At 53.9% G+C, this 19,290-nt stretch overlaps 1 protein-coding gene across 3 annotated transcripts in view; it reads right to left on the reverse strand.

The window, feature by feature from the left end:
* Positions 1-19,290, reverse strand: part of MYO7A (myosin VIIA) — a 70,131-nt gene that overhangs the window by 36,670 nt on the left and 14,171 nt on the right. For 2 of the 3 annotated variants that reach the window (XM_084768180.1, XM_084768178.1), the window contains exons 4-16: positions 16,413-16,565; positions 13,395-13,412; positions 12,025-12,209; positions 11,396-11,517; positions 11,171-11,313; positions 10,913-11,026; positions 9,633-9,786; positions 8,687-8,763; positions 8,304-8,423; positions 7,537-7,679; positions 6,676-6,886; positions 6,023-6,158; positions 3,384-3,490 (exon numbers count right to left, since the gene is read on the reverse strand). In XM_084768180.1, the coding sequence (XP_084624306.1) occupies positions 3,384-3,490; positions 6,023-6,158; positions 6,676-6,886; positions 7,537-7,679; positions 8,304-8,423; positions 8,687-8,763; positions 9,633-9,786; positions 10,913-11,026; positions 11,171-11,313; positions 11,396-11,517; positions 12,025-12,209; positions 13,395-13,412; positions 16,413-16,565 (1,683 nt within the window). The remainder of the gene's footprint in view (positions 1-3,383; positions 3,491-6,022; positions 6,159-6,675; positions 6,887-7,536; positions 7,680-8,303; positions 8,424-8,686; positions 8,764-9,632; positions 9,787-10,912; positions 11,027-11,170; positions 11,314-11,395; positions 11,518-12,024; positions 12,210-13,394; positions 13,413-16,412; positions 16,566-19,290) is intronic. The other variant, XM_084768179.1, reaches the window with a different exon arrangement.

The raw sequence follows: 19,290 nt of genomic DNA on the forward strand, positions 1-19,290 counted from the left end.
GGGTCTGGGTACACTCACAGCTATGTGTGCACCAGGACACACATCAACACCTCAGCCCCCTGGGGTATGGCTGCACTGCTTTCTGGTGTCCTCCATGGTACATAGACTGTCCCCTTCTAGCTGTGCCTAATTCCTCATGACCCTTCCCTCATGTGAGACAAACCTTCAGGTCCAGTTCCCATTAGCGGGGTCCAGCCTCAGCCTGGCTCTCTCATTTCCCCACTTCAGCCTTTGCACGGGTTGCCTGCCTTGTCACCACATCAGGGACTCTACCACCCCATTCACAAAGCAGCTGGGGCCTGGGAATTAAAATCAACCTCATTCCTCCCCACTCAAAATCCTCCGGGGCCATCAGTTCACTTCAAAGAAAGCCAAGGTCCCACGGGGATCCATAGCCCCAGGATCTACTCCAGTGGCCTCTGGTCCCCACATCTGTTTGCACTCCAGCCTCCTGGGTCTGCCTGGAGTGCACCTGGAACTTTTACACATGCATACCCCTCTTGCGATAAAGCCCTCTTGAGGAGGGGCAGTGCTTTCAGCTTCCTAGCAGTATCCCAGTAAGGCCTGTCCTGAGCCTCATGCACAGCCACAGGGTCTGCCACTACCTCACCCCGACCCTTCTCCATGTGTCATCCACCAACCAACAAACACAGCGTGCGTCATTCATTTACTGGCTCTCTCACTGTTCCCCCGTCTGCTGGAACACAAGACTAAGAACAGGGTTAGGTTTGGTTTCTATTTGATTACCACTGTGTCCCAGGACTTAGGGCAACATGTGGCATATGTAGGGCACTCGATAAGCATTTGAGGATGGAATGAGTGACTGTGTAGGTGAATGAGCAAGTGAGTGAGCGAGTGAGTGAGTGAGCGAGCAAGTGAGTGAGCGAGTGAGTGAGTGAGCAAGCAAGTGAGTGAGCAAGTGAGTGAGTGAGCGAGCAAGTGAGTGAGGAGTGAGTAAGTGAGCAAGTGAGTGAGCAAGCAAGTGAGTGAGGAGTAAGTGAGTGAGTGAGTGAGTGAGTGAGCAAGCAAGTGAGAGAGTGAGTGAGTGAGTGAGTGAGTGAGCAAGTGAGTGCAAGAGTGAGTGCACGTGGCTGAGTGGGCAAAGGGCTGTGTGGGATTTGCTCTCCCAGCCTCAGCCGTCTAGCTCTGTCCTCAGGACTCCTGATTTCTGAGTCATCTGTGGGTGTTCAGGAAAGGCCAAGGTGAAATGGGCACAAAAAGGGTCTGAGGGGGGGACAAATATCATCATGGACTCTGATGTCTGCCAATGAGCAGGCAGAAGTGAGCAGCTGTCTGGTGGCCATGACAAGGATGAGATGTTTCTCTGGGTATACCTCGTGCCTGCAAAAATGGCCTCCATCTGCTTCACTGGCCCCTGTAACAGTGGATTAGGACAAGACACGATGCCCTGAGCTGCCCCGGAGCAGCAGACACAAGAGTCAAAGGCTCAGAGTGCAGGAGTTGGGGACTTGCCCAAGCAGAGGGCTTCGGTTCTTGTAGGCACCAAAGCATTGTGGGTTTTCACCCTGACAGAAGAGCTGTAGTCTTAGGGGATTTCCCCTAAGAGGGCAGCCAAGTTTCCAGCACTTGCAGATTTTTCTTAGACTGGGATGTAGCTCAATTGGTAGACTTCTTGCCTTGCAAGCATGAAGACCTGAGTTCAATCCCCACCCCCAAGACCACATAAAAAAAAAGAGTTTGGCAGTGTACACTTGTAACCCCAGTGCTGAGGGACAGAGCAAGCAGAACAGGGCTGGACTCATTGGCTACAGATGACAATGCTGTGTCACATCAGCATTGGAACCTGTCTCAGCACAGTGAAGGGACTTGTCCAAGGTCACAGTCAGTCACTGCTAATGCGTCTATATGCGTCATAGCCAGGAAACAATGTGTTCTCTCTGTGTGTGTGTGTGTGTGTGTGTGTGTGTGTGTGTGTGTGTGTGTGTCTGTCTGTCTGTCTGTCTGTCTGTCTGTCTGTCTGAGAGAGAGAAAGAAAGAGAGAGAGAGAGAGAGAGAGAGAGAGAGAGAGAGAGAGAGAGAGAGAGAGAGGAATCAGAGTCATCCACAGGAGGGAAGAGAGTCCCTATCTAGCCGGGCTTCTTGTATACTCCTCCCCTTAACACCCAGGGTGTTGGGTCTATCCCGGGGCTCTGGGAGGGCCCAGGAGCAGGGTATATACAGGGCTGTCAGCACTGGGCAGAGAGGAGAGAGGGAAGCAGAGAGGAGGTGGGACAGCGGTAGCCCAGGGCCTCAGCACCTTTGGAATAGGAAACATTGTGGCAGCCAAGACCTGAGGGTGGAGTCAGAACCACTGTTCCCGCTGACCTTACGCTAAATGAAGCCCCTCCTGGACCCCAGCCCCTCGTCCACAAAACAGAAGACCACCTGTACCTACATTTAAGTGTGTCATCAGAGTCCCACCGAGTCCTTAGGGCCCATGGACACAGAAGTAGGTCCAATAATGGGGCGAGGCAGAAAGGGCTTGGGAGCCTTCTCTAACTTGCTTCTTGTAGGCCTCAGTTTCCCCTCTAAGAAACTGAGGTTACTGCAGCACACACAACTCAAAAACCAAAACCACTCCATAAAACCACTCCACAAAAGAAAACAAAAAACAAAAAACGAAAAAAGCAACCACTCCACAAAAGACAAAAAAAAAAAAAAAAAAAAAAAAAGTAGCCCTCTCTCCCTTGGAGTCAGCCCCATAAGGCTGGGCTCTTCCACCACGGTCATCCTGGGCCCCAGGCTGGGGCTTTTACCTTCACAGAAGCCGCTGCCTGGCCGATAGTGCCGGATGAATAACCACAGAGATACTATAAGGGGAACCACAGGCAGGTGAGGCAGAAGTGATGTGGGTGAGAAAGCCAAACAGCCACTGAGACAGGGCGGGGCAGGCCTCGGGTAGAGGTCAAGGTTGGCCATCATCCCAAGCAGGTTAGACCCCTGCATCGGCACCAGACAATGGTGACGTCCCCCTCCCTACTCTCCTCCCCAGGGAAGTAGGGACACAGAAAGGAATGGGCTAAAAGGCCAACAGCCCAGCAAGAAAGTCCCACTGACCCCTGCCTGCACTTCCCAAGGGGCAGTCCGCTGTATCAGGGCCCAGGGTGGCCAATATGCCACACACATCCTATGTCTCTCCTTGTGCCCTTCCCGCATCATCTGTCTCTCAGCCTCAGACCCCAGGCATGACCTGGGCCAGGAAAGGAGAACCAGACAGAGGCATCTTGCAGGCCTTCCCTTCTGGAGCCCAGCTAAGCGCTGTCCCCTCGTCCTTACTCTGGGATTCAAGGGGCTCCATGGATGGAGAGGATTCAGGGTAGGGTCTGGATTCAGGCCTGGAGTCCAGGTCCCCTCCTGCCCAAAGGAATGTCCAGCAGCCTTACCATGGCAACGTCGGCCTGGAAAATCTGCTTTATGAACTTGTTCCGGGAAGAGTGGACCAGCTGGATGATGTCCCCATGCAGGGTGTCCCGGTTCTTCTCCAGGAAGCCTGGCGGCAGCAAAGAGCAGTCATGGCTTCCCTCGGCAAGGGATCCCCCAAACCCACAACATCTGAGCCAGAAGGACCCTCAGAATTCACCCAGGTTACCCACATCCACTCCAACGTGTCGGGCACTGGGCCTGGAGAGGATGTTGGCTTACCCGAGATCACAGAGAAAATGAGGAGCAATCCCCCCCAAACACACAGCCCCACCCTCAGCCTGTGTAAGAAGTACTGGGGGGTCTCTATCTCAAAAGACGAGCAAGGGTACCTTCCCAACTGGCCCATCCCCAAGACACTATGAGCGTTTTGAACTAAGATGCCAGAGTCCTTACGAAGGGGACCCGTCCCTTAAGAGAGAGACAAGTTGATGCTATGAACTGCCAATAACAGAGCAACTAATTACCCCACAACTAGGCAGGACAGTGTACTTTACAGTGTCCTGCCCGTGTTCTGGGACTGGCCCTATCTTCTCCATCTGACAAGGGAGGAAACTGAAGCCCGAACAGCAAGCCATGGCAGAGTTAACACTCAAACCCAGGACCCTGGTACCAACTCAGAACACCTAGAAGGGGCTGCCAGTCTCAGGGACAAAGGAACTAGGGTGATGCAAGAGATGAGGTAGCCACAGGCTAGAGACGCCTGAGGGATGGGAACACAGGCGAATACAGGACACGGGCCACCCCTGAGGGCAGACCCTGGGCCGGGTGTCATGGTGATGGAAGAGTTGAGTTACAAATGACAAGGTCTTGTTAGAGCTATGCCAGCCTCACCAGGTGACATGAAGAAAGTCCCTTTCAAGGCTTTGGTGTGCCTGTCTGAGAGGAGAAAGGGGGTACTTACCACTGCAGCAGGCCCTGCGTACACCCACTGATTTCTGGACCGGTTCATGAGGGAGCATGACCCATGACCCTAGGTTGCTCTGGATGTCACGGGCCTTTGGTCCTGGGTGGGACCACACAGGACAGTGGGCAGGATCTCGGTGTATTACCCCCACTGTGAATGCCAACTTGGGGCTGGCCTTTCACGTCTAGGTGGGTGGGAGGGTCAGTAAGGCTCTCTGCAGGAAAACTGCCATGCTGCAGGAATTGCGGAACCGCGGGTGAGGTTTCTGCCACCCTTCTGCCTGGTTTCCAGCTTTTCTTTTTAAGATTTGTGTTTGAGATAGACTGTGAGTCTGGCTGCTCCAGAATTTACGGAGATCCTCTGTACCTATTTGTTGTTGGTGGTGGTTTGGGTTTTTCAAGACAAGGTTTCCCTGTGTAGCCTTGACTGTCCTGGACTCACTCTGTAGATTAGGCTGGTCTCGAACTCACAGCGATCCCCCTGCCTCTGCCTCTCGAGTGCTGAGATTAAATGTGTGTGCCACCATGCCCGGCTCTCTGTCTCTACTTTTTGAGTGTACCAGCGAGATTTATCATTCTGTGTATATATCTGAGATATACAGGTGGGAACCCATGGAGGGCACCGGATCTCTTAGAGCTGGAATTAAAGGCAGCTGCGAGCCAGCTCACATGGGTGCTGGGAACGGAGCTCAGATCCTTTGGAAGAGCACGTAACTGCTGACCCAGCTCTCCAGCCCCCTTAGGAGAAGGGAAGATGCCCGAGCACCCCTTTAATGAACTGATCTTGTCGCTGGAAGTTTCTAGGCCTCACTTTGTGTCTTCTAGGCTGAACCAGGTCATAAAAGAACCATTTAATTTCTGTCTGAGCTTCAGTTTCCCTGTTATACAAAAGAGCACTGAGCCCTCCCAGAAGAACCCAAAGCAGGAACTCACACAGACCCGATGCCCACAGCAGCACTGTTTGTGCTACCCGAAGGGCAAACAATCCACATTCCCGTTAGCACGTGCACAAGTGAGCAGTGTAGTGTACCCATGTGGCAGAATGTTAGTCAGCCATGAAAGTGAAGGAAATTGACCCGTGCCACAACGTGGATGAACGCAGACGGCACTGTGATCAGAGATGGAAGCCAGACTCTAAGAGCCAACCCCTCGACTCTACTTACATGAGTGAGGTACCTAGGGGGTGAGGTCATAGCAACAGAAATTAGAGTGGAGGTGTTGGGCTAGGTGGAGGGTGGGATTTACTGATTATGCATGTATTGACTTCTGGGTGGGGTCATGGAAAGCCCTGGAAAAGGGTGGTGGTGAAGACTCACAGCATTGTAAAGGTGTGTCATGCCACTGAATTGTAAAGTGGTTACAGTGGTAAACTTTGTATTATGTATGCTTTAACCACAATTAAATGTGTTTTTTTTAAAAAACAACTTTTGAATGGCTGGAGATGTAACTCCCAGGTGGAGCACTTGCGTAGCATAGCTTTGACCCCCAGTATAAGAAAAAAAGCAAAAGCAAGTCGAGAATTAGGGGGTCACGGGCAGGTGGTCTCCGTGGGTTACAGATCAGGCTGGTCTACATGGTGAGTCCCCGCCCAGCCAGGGCTATGTGGCTCCCTTTATCCTCTCCGAACTCTGCACCTCACTCTTAACCTAGAGGTTGGAGCACAGGGAGAGAGACAGACACGCAGCGCCGCTTGTACCTTGGGTCTCATAATAGACAATGCCTGCAAAGTGGTTGATTCCAAACTGGGTCTCGTGGCTGTTCTTGGGTGGCACGTAGTTGGCATTGAGCCTGTGCTGTGAGTTCAGCTTATGCAGCATGGTGGCATCCGTGCCCTGAGGGAACAGAGTGGCCATGGGCAAGGCCCTGCCTTCCAGGTGTTCCCTATGCTTGTCTTCCCAGCCCTCCCCCCGACCCCCGTCTTTCTCAGTAGCTACCCCCACCACACCCCCACACAGGCTCTCTTAGTTTCACTGCCCATCTGTGAACCACACAACCTTGAATGCACATCCCCAGGCCTAGGGCATCTATTTCTAATGACTGAAATATTTGGAAGGCTAAGGCTGGAGGACGCCCAGAGCGCAGGAGTTCGAGGCCAGCCAGATCAATACTCTAATCTCAACTTTCTTTTCCCCTGAGAGCAGTCCTATGTTTCCTTCCCCACGTCAAGCCATAGTCAGTCCATTATGAGCACGTATCCTGAGCCAGCAGTGTACTTAGATCTTGCTGGTTTGGCCCAGGGCCCAGGATACAGGTAATCCCCGCTCACCACATGAACACCCTGGACCCAGCCTAGGAGCACCAGGACAGGCTCACATTGCGGGCGGGGAAGCCGAGGCTTGCTCTGCCCACCTTGGGGAACTTGCTCTCCTCGTCAATGAGGGAGATGACGTTCATAGGCCGGTTGGCGATCATGTCCAGCGCCTCCTGGTTGTCAGTGAACTCAATGTGCAGCCAGTCGATGCTCTCTAGGTCGTATTCCTCCTGCTCCAGCTTGAACACGTGCCTCACGAAGAACTGCTGCAGGTGCTCGTTGGCAAAGTTAATGCAGAGCTGCTCGAAGCTGTGGACGGCAGAGGACCACGGACACGTGGCGCCCGACTTCTGCCCTGTCCCTCCGACCCAGCCCTGACTCCACCTGCAGTGTGACCTCCGACACAAACGCCTCTCGGGCGGGCTACGATAGGAATGTCAAGTCAGCCCCTACGCAGAAGACTCTGAGGCTTGGCAAGGACAGAGGACATGTCTAAGGTCACTGAGGGTCAGAGGAGAGATAGACTAGGGGCCAGGCTCCGGGATCTTTCCTTGAGTGACCAGGCCTCATGTAGTGTCAGGACACTAGGAAGGTGGGCCATAGAGAGATACCAGCTTGTCACTGAGAGGCCAATATCTAGCAAGCAGAGAGAGCCCTGATGCCAGCCCAGCTGAGCAGCAGCCTCAAGTCTTATATTCAGCACGGGGGTCTGTGACATCCTACACTACAAGAACTGAAGTGACTCTGGTCATAAGCTCAGAGACCAGGGACCACCTCCCAAGTCCCCAGGATCCAACCAGGCTGGCCTCAGCTGACCTGGGGCTAGGCATGGAAAGGCTTTCCAGGATGACTGAAGTCAAGTGTTCCAAGTCTGGTGGTGGCGGGGGGTGGGGTGGGGGGAGAGATGCCCAAAGGAAGAGCCCTGGCATTTCCCAGGCGTGGGGTTCCCCTCAGACTACCTGTTCACGGCAAAGTTCTCAAAGCCAAAGATGTCCAGGAGACCGATGGACCGGCGAGAGTTCTTCACTTCCTGGGAGGGTGGTTTGTAGATTGCTGCGTTGATCTTGTCCACAATCCACACGAAGAGCCGCCCATAGATGCCCTGAAAGGCACCCATCAGCCATGGAGCAAGCCACACCTTCCCTGAGTGGCAGCCATCATTCCTAGACCCTTTGGATCCCTGCTTGAGCCTTATCCATGCTGCTCACGCCCCCCCCACCCAGTCTTCAAGCATCTGTCCCTGCTCCCACACATGCACTTCTGACTCAGCAACTACTGTCTGCTCTCTTAGAACTTCTCCTGACCCTGAGGCTGGGAAGGAGTCACCTTGGGGTTCAGCAACCTCATCTGTATGTCTTCCCATCCTCTGAGCACCTTGAAGGCCCAGAGTCCAGCATAGGGGTGGTCCACACTGGGGACTTTTTGGTTGGCACATATATGGGTATAGCAACATGTAGATTGGGAGTCTTCCACCAGCCAGACCCCATGAAACCTAAGGGAACGCCCCTAGCTGAGAACAGCTCATCAAAGCAAGTCTGAGGGAGCAAAGTAGGGCCCCTGGGGAATGCAGCACCAACTCCTTTGGCATGCCTGGCCTCTTTGGTCTCAGAAGATGACAGAGAGAAATCGGGCCAGAGTCTATAAGCCACACTCTAGCTCGGGGGCTGCCAAGCAATGGCCAGCTTTGGAAACACTTGGCATGTAGACAACCACTCCGTTCACCCACCTTGACAAAGGCATCTCGAACATCCAGCGCCTGCTCCCTGCTGAGAGGGGTGGACACCGTCTCCCCACGGGTGATGAGGGTGCGGCTCGTGAGGCAGCTCATCAGGTCTGGGGGGTTCACCTAGAGCAAACACCTGGGTCCAGCCCCACCCTGGCTGTCCCCTTTCCTCTCAGGCGGCTCCCCTCCCTATCTCTTCTCAGGTACCACAGGGCCCTGGCCCAGAGCTCACAAGACCACCTGCTGTAATCACACCGGCCCGGGACCACACACTTCTCTAACTGAATAGAGTCTCCAAGGGCTCCTCAGGTGATTCCCACCTCAGCCCAACTGAGCCGGACATTGGCCTCAGAGGGACAGTCAGAATGGGAGAGGCTGGCACTGACCTCAAGCAGGGACGCTGCCGTGGCCAGTGACGGGGAGAAGAGGACTTCGCACGCATCCAAGTTCTCAAAGGTACGGGCTGCCAGCAGCAAAGGACACAGTGTCACGCAGGGAAACAGAGGGGTGGGGGGGGGGGACCCTGCCTTGTCCACACAGACCATCACCAGCATGGTCAGTGTATGTCTGATGAAGGTTCTCATGACAGCAGGTGGGGACCGTGAGAGTAGGGACCCTAAATGCCAGCACCTAGCGCTGAGCCTCGCACCCAAGCTGAGCCCTCTGGTGACTCCCCCTCGGCCTCTTACTTTATGGTCCATGGTGGCAACCATGACACCTTTGAGACAAGACCTTTGTAAACTTGGCCTTTCCCCAAATTCACCTCATCCTCTTGGGCCTCAGGGCCTCTGCACATGCGCATCTCTCTCCTCAATGCCCCTTATCTTTCCAGACTCACTAGCCCAGGGTTGCATTGGCTGTGGGGACATTCATTCACTGCATGAACTGTCCAGGACTCATGCTGGGCACCAGTGAAAAGGCAGAATGTATTCTGGTGCCTTCTTCCAGTGGACCACCTTCACTCTAGTATACAGTGGTGTCAAATAAGTGTTCATGCTCCGCTATGTCTTCCCCCCTCACAGAAACTGTTTGGTCATTCACACCACGGTGTGAACTCAAAGATCCACCCTTTCTTGGAGACACCCAGCCTTAAAGAAGACACCAAATGTGGAAGAGGTTTTAAAGGGCCTGCAATCTGCTCAAGCTTTGGGGTTGGGGTGGGGGTGGGGTGGCTGCAACACAGGGTACCACTCTTGAGACTGATGTCAGGCTGACATCCTCCCAGCCCGCATCCCGTATGACACCCGCTGCAGCAGGCAGCACTGCCAACCCCTGGAAGCTAGGTGCCATGCTACCCTGAGTGGGGTGTGGCACGGCACCATGGGGCCTCACCCTCATACTGCAGGTTGCCCATGTGCAGGATGGCAGCCAGGAGCTTTGAGATCTCCCAGTTCTCCGTGTCTGTGAACATGAGCACCTTCATGGCTGAGCGGATGTTGGCGTACTCCTGACTGTCCACCCGGCCTTCACAAGTGATGCAGTTACCCTGGGGGGTGCAGGGCATGCAAGAGGAGGAGGTTAAGGGGGTGTCAGGGAAGCCAGGAGGGCAGTGCCCCCAGGATATCTAGAATGTTCCTGTGGTGTTTCTCCATTGGAACCCTGACATAAGTAAGAAGAACTGGGCACTACACAAGGGTTAGTCCATCACTTGTTTTATCACAGCTCACTGTACCAACATCTCACCAGGCTCCATGCAGCTCCAGCATGCCCACTCCTAGGGGAGCTCCCATCAATTGTAAACATGTGTGAACCACAGAGGGGAACTATAGACACAGCCTGCTGTGTGTGTGTGTGTGTGTGTGTGCATGTGTGTGCATGTGTGTACGTGTGTGTGCATGTGTGTGTGTGCGTGTGTGTGCATGTGTGTACGTGTGTGTGCATATGTGTGTATGTGTGTGTGTGCCAGCCAGCTAGTTACAGAATAGAAAATTCCCTCATGCCCATAGCACTCTTAAATCCCTGCCTAGGGAGGTAGGGATGGAATTCTCAAGCTAGCCTGCTATGAGTACAGCCTCTAGGGTAGTGGTTCTCAACCTTCCTAATGCTGCCATCCTTTTATACAGCTCCTCATGTTGTGGTGACCCCCCCCCACCATAAAATTATTTTGTTGCTACCCCATAATTGCAATTTTGCTACTGTTATGAATCGTAATATAAACATCCGTGTTTTCCAGTGATTGTAGATGACCCCTGTGAAAATTGTTCAACCCCCAAAGGGGTGATGACCCACAGCCCCTAAAAAGCCACACAGGGTCAAGCCAGCCCCACAGCACCAGAACCTGCCCCTCAAGAAAGCCTGGAGGCCCAGGCCTCAGCAACCAGCTCCCTCAAGCCTAGGAGGCCCAGCAGAGGTCTTCAATGTCTAGCTTATGTGTACGGGCAGGTCCATGTGCTTGGTTCTGTGACTCCTGTCTGCTGTGTCCCCGTGCCTCATGCTGACCTCGAGAAATGTAGCTGTGGTAAGAATTCACTAGGGACATGTGCCCAAGTGAAGGAGGGGCTTTAAGGCACAGACAAGCCTGAGTGGGCTGATACAGAACCACACTGGTGAGTCTGGTCCTGCCCCACATCACTGAGACAGGTGTTTACCCCAGGGTATCACCCGGGCCTCACCATGGCCAAGTAGTTGTAGTCAGCTGCCTGGCCTAGGCCCAGCTTTCTCTTCTGCTCCTCATTCATGCCCTCCAGCATACAGTAGAACACGTGGTAGTTCCTCTCGTCGGGCGCCTGGAATCGGGCCCAGAGAACACACAGAGGCTGGAGTCTCATAGGGAACCTTGGACACCCCCTGGAGCAGATGGAGGTGCGGTGTGGTGGAGGGTGGCTATGTGGACGGAGGTGCCCACCCAGGCAGCACAGGGACCGACTCACCTGGCGGCAGACTCGTGACTTCTCCAGCAGGTACTGCTCTATCTTGGCGCCCTCGATGGCACCGCGCTTGTTAAAGTGGATGTCGATGTACTTGCCAAAGCGGCTGGAGTTGTCATTGCGGATGGTCTTGGCATTGCCAAATGCTGCAGGGTGGTAGGGATCACAGGTGAGACTGGATGGGCGCCATATCAGCATCCACCGCGCATGCTCCGGTCATGGCCTTACCTTCCAGGATGGGCGTGGCCTCCAGCACCTGCTGCTCGATCCATGAGTGCTGTCCGCTGATGGCCGCCAGGAACTGCAGGATTAGCTTTGTGCTCTCTGTCTTGCCAGCTCCTGACTCCCCGCTGCAAAGGGCGGCAGGGGAGGGGGCATGGCAGGGTAGACCTCAGCCTTGACTGTCCTACTAGCTTCGATCGGTACTATAGGTCTGATTCTCGGGGACACAGAGCTCTGACACACACACACACACACACACACACACACACACACACACACACACATACACACACACACACACCTCACCCCCATCCCTCCTGGTCAAGAATGTATGAACCATGTGAACTGCTCAACTGATGCTTTGGCCTCTTGCCTCACCCACAAGATAACGAGAGAGGTTTCAACTGACCGTCACTTAATAGGAACCTTCAGGAAGCAATGTTGACCTCACATGCCAACATCAGCCCTTGTAGTGTTAAGAGAAAAGAAATGTAAGATCTGGGAATGTGGGGGTGACACAGCACAGAGGGTGCAGCCAGCTCCTGGGGAGCATCGTGGCGTTCTAACCTTGCAACAATTCCAAATGTGTTAGCAGGAGAGCTGGGACTCACTGGCAGTGAGGCCGCGCCACCCACCTGATGATACAGCACTGGTCCCGGCTGTTGCGTTTCATGTTGAAGTAGCAGTTGTCGGCAATGGCAAAGATGTGGGGGGGCATCTCCCCTATCTTCTTGTTGGTGTACTGGCGGATGTGCTCTGGCGAGTAGATGGAGAGCAGCTGGTAGGGGTTCACCGCCACCAAGATGGAACCTGTGTATGTCTGCAAGCAGCAAGGGACAGGAGCTCGCACTGTCCGGTGGGGGTGGGGAGGACTCGGCCCCGTGCAGCTCTGGAGTCCACAGAAGTGGCAGGAGCCAACGGGGCAAGGGCGGGCGGGGGTGGGGGGACGGAGAGGGGCTCGGACTGGCTTTGGGTCTGGCTCAGAGACATTTGGTGAAGGGAGGAGGGGACAGCAGAAGGTGCCTAAGCCTGGATTGCGTTGTCTTATCTGTACAACGGATGAAACCCCATTCTTGTGAAGATGAATGGTACAGTGTATTTTCAGATTCAGAGCACAAAGCACAGGACAACTCAAATGGCAGCTCCTTCCTTCGGCCCCAATCTCTGCACCTAAGACTTTTAGAGAAAAATTAAAAAACTGGACCTCGCTTAGAGGGGAGACTGGGGTGGTAAAGAAGCCATGAATGGGGCCAAGTCATAAAAAAAACCTGAAGGGTTGGGGCTGGAATGTGGTACAGAAGGAGCTGGGATTTGGGGCTCGAGGAGGGACTTTCTCTGTAACTCTCCCCAGGGCAGAGGTGGCTGCTGTGTCCCATGGATGGAGCTCAGGGACCTGAGGCTGTCTGCATTCCGTTCCTGTATGAGAACATGGGCTAGACTTCCTGCTGTGCCCTGGGGTCCTGTCACACCAGGGCAGAGTGAGTTTACCTCTCCCTACTCCCACTCACCCCAAGCTAAAAAATGTCAGGCCCCATCTGTCATTGGTGATGATATATATTTGCATGTCTGGGACCTAGTGAGGCTGAAGACAGATACATTTGCACAGGGGAAGTGGCGTCCTTGCCTGTCTCGCCAACCTCGCCACCTTTCCAGGACTCGATGCATGACACAAGAGAGCCACCATTTCCCAGCAGCTCAGCCCAGTGTGGCATGCGGGGGGGCGGGGGGGAAGCAGCTGTGGTGCCCAGCCCAGGCCAGGGGAACTGTGCAGAAAAGCGCTAACCAAGCCAAGAGACCCCAGTTGTAGAGCCCAGAAGCTTCTTTCCCCCTTTAAGCCACCTCCTCCAAGCTCGGCAACCAGGAGCGCCCAAGACTCGCTTTCACAGCTCAGCTCAGTGCCAGGAGCCCAAATAGGAAAATAAGTGAAGGAAAGAGGCTAAAAGGAACTGCCCAGCCAAGCCAACAAGCCTCACCGCCTTCCATGGCCTGCTACTGTGCCACTCACCCGCCCTCCACAGTTGGTCTGTTGCAAAGTAAGAGACAGGTAGAGAGACAACCAGTCAATGGAACAGAGGCCACAAAGGCATCTCCGGGAGCCCAGGCCTAGGCTAAACAATTAGGTGACAACTCTGTGGCTGCCGTTATTATACACCATCCTACATAGTGGTGGAATATAGCTGACTCTTGTCTCTAGATGTGGGTCAGAGGAGCCCATCCTCACCTGAGAGTCAGCCTCAAAGAACATTGCTTTGGGCGGCCTCAGTCTTCTGGTTTGTGAAAGGAGCTGCTCTCTGCCCCCTCCCAGGGCTGCTGTAGAGACTGAAGGACAAAAGCACCACCCTTGCCAGGTACTAGGGACATAAGTGCCACCTTACTCTCTTCTTAATGCTCGCTCAAGAATGTGACACCTGTCACCAACACACAGCAGGAGGCTGACCCCCACAAAATCACTCTACAGTCCTCATCACTGGGGGCTTACAAGAGCCCTTGCATGCTCTGGTGAGAGGCAGGAGCTGGCCAGCAGCAGAGAATAGGAATGTGAAAGGCCATGGCCTTTGGGGTGATCTGTTGGAGAAAGGTCATCCTGGCAGCTGTAGGAGACTGATGTCGTTTACCACTTCAGACCTAATGATGCAGCCTACAGAATCACCCTGCGAGGCTCAGTGACCGGAACGTGACAGAAAGAAAGATGCTGCAACATCCCAAGACCTCCTGGTCCTGTGGACAGACTCTTATTCCACTACCTCTCCAGGGCTCTTTCCGTTCTGCCTGTAACCTGAGGGTTTCATGCCCTTTACCCAGGTGAGCCCGCCACTCCTTCCTGCCTGTCTCAAGCTCTCCATCCCAGCTACTCTCCCTGGTCTGGGCTACCAGGTCCCTATTGGTCCCCTGTGGTACTTCCTCACCTGCTTCCTGTCCCTGTGATTGCTCCATCTCTCCTTCACTTACAGCCTAGGTGAGCTTCACTACGTTGTCCTCTGCTGGGACCCATCCCCGCTTCCTACAACCACAGGGCCTATGGCCCGAAGCCCCTCAGTGTCCTGCTGCACCAGGCTGGAGCACATTGTCCAGAAAATGAGGATGTTCTGTATGGCCCATTGCACCCCACATATCCCCCGCAGTACACATTATTGGATGCTTTGCTTGGTGGCTCTGGTTCAAAGCCTTTGCCTCCCCAGTGCCTGACACAGAATCCAGGACACACTCAGCACTGTTAAGTGACTGACTAGCATTAACGGGCTGAGTGGGCAGCATCTGTGATCATCTCCAGGGTGTGGCAGGAAATCGAGCTAAGGAGGGAACACCCTCAGGACCACACTAGCCACATTACCAAAAATGAGGCCTAGGATGAGACAGGTGGGAAAGACAGAACACTGTTAATAGATACACTACTGTACACGTGGAGAAGAGAACACACATAGCTGTGCACACACGTGAAGGTATATGTATACACATGCATGCACATATATGTGCCTGTCCCACACAAGTACTCACGATCAAACAGCTGTGTGTGCAGACAACATAAATGTACACACACATGCATACCATCTGAGTACACACACAGTCTTTCCCCTGCAGACAATGTGACACAGGTCCCATTGCAATCAGTCAGAAGGACAACCACAATTTATAGTGCGCGCATCTGATTAAGACCTGAGGCAAAAGGCGAGCATGGTGGTGCACATGCCTTTAATCTCAGTGCTTGGGAGGCAGAAGCAGGTGGATCACTGTGAGTTCGAGGCTAGCCTGGTCTACAAAGGGAGTCCACGACAGCCAGAGTGACACAGAGAAACCCTGTCTCAAAACAAACAAAACAAAACAAAACAAAAAACAAAAACAAGTAAACAGGAGGTAAAGGCTCTCACTGTGCAGGCCTGCTGGCCTGAGTTTGAGTCCCTGTGTAAAAGCTTGGATGCAGCAGCAGGCATCTCTAATCCCAGCCTTCCTACAGAAGAGCTGTCTGGACGCTCTCAAGCCGGCTAGCCTAGATTGGGCAGCAAGAGCAAGCCTGCCTCAAAACAAAGTGGAAGGAGAGAAGCAGCCCCCCAAAAAGTTGCCCTCAGACTTCCACATGTGGTAGCTGTGGCACACATGTACCTGCACCATATGATAAATAGTTTGCTTTTAAAAACAGTCAAACAGGACCCTTTCTCCAACAGGGAGGATGTCCCCGCTAAGAGGGCAATGCCAAAAAGACCCCCGGGGGGAGGGGACAAGTCTGCAGCTCCAGGTGTGAGACATGGCCAGTTTGCTTCCTAGATAGTCCTAGTCTGTCATTTTTAAATGACTCTTGTTTTTTCTTTTCTTTTTTTTTTAATTTTTAATGTTTTTTAATTTTTAATTTCTAAGTGACTCTTAAACTTTCTGTTTGAATTTCTGATACCATAAACATCACCATAGAGCCCAAGTGAACAAAAACTCTTTGGCTCCCTCTGTAATTTTAAAAGGCTTTGAGTTCCTTCGGTGACACCCTTGGAGTGCCCGTTCACTCAGTGTTTCTGGGGTGTGTGTCCTGCCTGGTGTAAGTTGCCTTTTGGGGGGGGGGTCCCTGCTGCCCCAGTTGGGTGAGATCAGATTTATTTCTCTACAGAATCACTTCTCTGGATTCCACTTAGATCCAATGGTGTTTCCACAGGGACAGGACGGGTGAGCTGGCTGATTCTAATGAGGGTCTGTGGTCCCTCTTTTTCTTCCTAATGACACAAGCTCCTTTGCTAGCCTCCCCTGTTCTTGAGGCTTCAGGGTAGCGCCCCCATCTCATACCAAAACTTAGCGGGGCAGCAGCCCCCAGCTCCCTAACTGGCAAAATACTAAGCCTGCCCCGAGGAGCCGTGGCCTCTGGTTTCCAAGCCTATGAGGCCCACAAACCTGCAGTATAACAGCTCTTGCCCTAACCTCAGTGCCCAAAGCCTGGACCCAGTGGGGACGGGGTTCAGGTGGAGCACCCCGCTGCAGAGCCAATGAAATCCCAGGAGTCTGGGCCTCTGGGCGCTGCACGGGGGTAGCCGTGGGTGGTACTCACGTAGATGAGGTGGTCCCGGTAGCGAATGAGCAGGTTGCGCAGAATGCCCGCCTCGTTGAGATCCCCCAGGCGGATCATGTCCTCCACACCGTGCACCGAGGTGGGGTGCATCGGCTTGATGTGTGTGGCATTTTGAGGGGAAATCCAGTGTTCCTGTAGGCAACACAGCTTTTCCTGTCAGCTGCTGCTCCTGCGTCCCAGCTGCTGTGCAGAGGGATGGGAGCCCCGGGCCTGCGATAGGGTCCCGAGCAGCTCTAACTGACTTGAGTCTAGGGACTTCGCTGGTCTCTACCCATCAAGCAGAGCTCTCCTGCATGGACATCTGAGGAGGGCAAGGCAAAGGCTTTGCCCCTACTGATGGTTATCATTAAGGGGATCAGGTCCCCCCTCCCAAGTCACTTCGAAGGAGAGGATAAAAGCAGAGTAACTGGAATTTAAAAGGCTTGGCTTCCAATTCAGGCTCCAGTAAACAAATACACAAAAATAAGTTTAGTGGGTTCAACATGGGGTGCGGAGACCCGCCTCTCCAGGGAGGTAGCTTTCCACCTAAGACCTGAATGAAGAGAGAGTTTCTGTAAGAAGTGAGGAGAGAGGGCCAGGCCCAGGGGACAGGAAAAGCAGCCCTACCCAGGCTGTGTGGGCATGGAAAGGCGGCAGGGCCAGGGGCAATGCCAGTAGGGGCCCCAGGGTGTCTTTTACAGGCCTGGCTGGTGAACTATACGGACCTTGGGGAGGGGAGGCTTTCTGGACCTGAGGTAGGATTTGCAATAGTGTCTCTCTCTCTCTCTCTCTCTCTCTCTCTCTCTCTCTCTCTCTCTCTCTCTCTCTCTCTCTCTCTCTCTCTCTCTCTCTCTCTCTCTCTCTCTCACACACACACACACACACACACACACCCCTCTGCTTCTCTTTCCTGTAATATTCCCTGAAGCCACCAGATGGCAGAAGAGGGCATGTGGGAGGCTCTTGGATTCTTTCCTCTGGAAAATAAAGCCTCAGTTTCCTGGGATTGCTGAGGTCAAGAACCTTCTCACATCCCTGGAGCCCATGGGTTTCCTAACAGAGGGAACACATTCATCAACAGCCAGGACACGTGTACCTCCTCCAGCTGTTCTTAGATGTCACCAGCTCCAAGAGGAGTCCCTAGATTCAATCCCAGGCTGCCCCTGATAGATCTGGCCACGTGATCTTGACCATCTGACCCTCTGTTGGATGCCATGGTAGCAGCCACGCGCTGGTCCACACCTTTCCTTTCCTCTGTCCTTAGCTCAGCCCCTGCCTCAGCGAGTGAAGAGGTAGCTCAGAGCGGGGCAGGGCAGGGCCAGCCAGAACCCTGATCTAGCTTCCTAGCATTCCATGGCACTCCAGCAGGAAAACTTAATCCAATCCAGGCCCTCACACAGCCGTTCCCAATGCACAAGGGGCCCAGCAATGACGTCAAGGACCTGTCTACACTTTCAGCCCCGTGTGGAACATTCCTCTCTTTCAAACACTCTGATAAAAGATGATCCATTTGGAAAATTCCCTTTGCCTGTCCCTAACCCCCATATAGGAACAGAGAGGACAGGCCTTCTGGGCAGCTTTCTACCCGCCTTTGCCTTACTCTCTGGCCCATAACTCCTTCCAAAACAGGTCAGTTAGAGAGTTCAGCAGCACCTGTGGGCAGGTGCTGAGGGCTGTCAGACCATGGCCAGGCTCAGGGACCAACAGAAAGCCCTTCCCAGGCTATGTGGGTGTGGTATGTAAAGAGGTGGGGGTGGGTGGAGACAGTGACAATGGGAATTCAGCCCCACCAGGGTGTCTTTCACAGGCCTGTCTGGTGAACTGTCTGGAGCTGGAGGAGAAGAGACAGGACAGAGGCCAAGCAGCACGCCACCTTCCTGGACCTCCAGGGCCTCATCCACAAACAGAAATAGAAGACAATAGTGCTCCCATCCTGGAGAAGGAGAGCAAAGTTCTCTCATCTGGAGAGCCCTGTCAGGTGTGCAGCTCACTGGGGCCTAGGGGTACACTCAGCCAGGTATGAGTTGGACACCCTGAGCCACCCAGGCTACAAAGACCACATGGGTTCTCATCACGACCCACAAGACAGACGTGGGACCTGGGTTCACAGTGACAGACGTAAGGTAAAATGCCTGACTAGGTTAAGAAGCACAGCCAGCTCCACGCCCCACCCCCATGTGGGAGGACGCCCCGCTGAGGGCAGCGGCTTTTCCGGTCAAGGTCCACAGCCCACAGAACGGCCAAAGTATAACAAGGCTAGGAGTGGGGAGCTGGTTCTGAAGGAGAGAGCGACAAAGACAGAGAAAAAAAACTGGAAGTGTCTGCAGACTGACCGGGTCAGAAAAGAAGACAGAAAACAGAGAAAGAGAGGAAGAGGAGAGACAGGGGAACACAAAGAAGTACCACGGATGCTTCTGAAGACTGGGGACACATCTGGGACCAAGCTGGCTGAGACTAAGTTGAGGGGACAGGTGTTCTGCTGAGGGGGGCGGGACCCCCTGGCAAGCACAGGAATGAATTTCACAGAGGCAGGAAGGCCAGAGCTTCCGAGGTCCCCCAGTGGTCTCCCTTTTCCACGCACTCCTGACTGCCTGGTCTCTACTCTCAGGCTACTGGGTCTGTGGGAAGACAGAGGTTCAGGGTGATGGCCTGGAGTATCCAGGAAGGAAACAGGAAAAAAGGGGCCCCAAGGCGTCAGCTTCCCTAACTTGTCTCCATCCCGGGTTCCTAGTCAGTCCTGCCCCTCCCCCTCCAGCAGTCCCCACCCTTAGGGCTTTGGCTGGGGGGGGGGGCAGGGTGGCGGGGGAGGTGGGGGAGGTGTGTGTGTGCGCGCGCAGGATGGGAGGGGACCTTCAGGATCCAGTGACACAAAGTTACG

This window comes from Acomys minous (genome assembly GCF_964271855.1).
Source record: "Acomys minous genome assembly, chromosome: 2".
NCBI lineage: Eukaryota > Metazoa > Chordata > Mammalia > Rodentia > Muridae > Acomys > Acomys minous.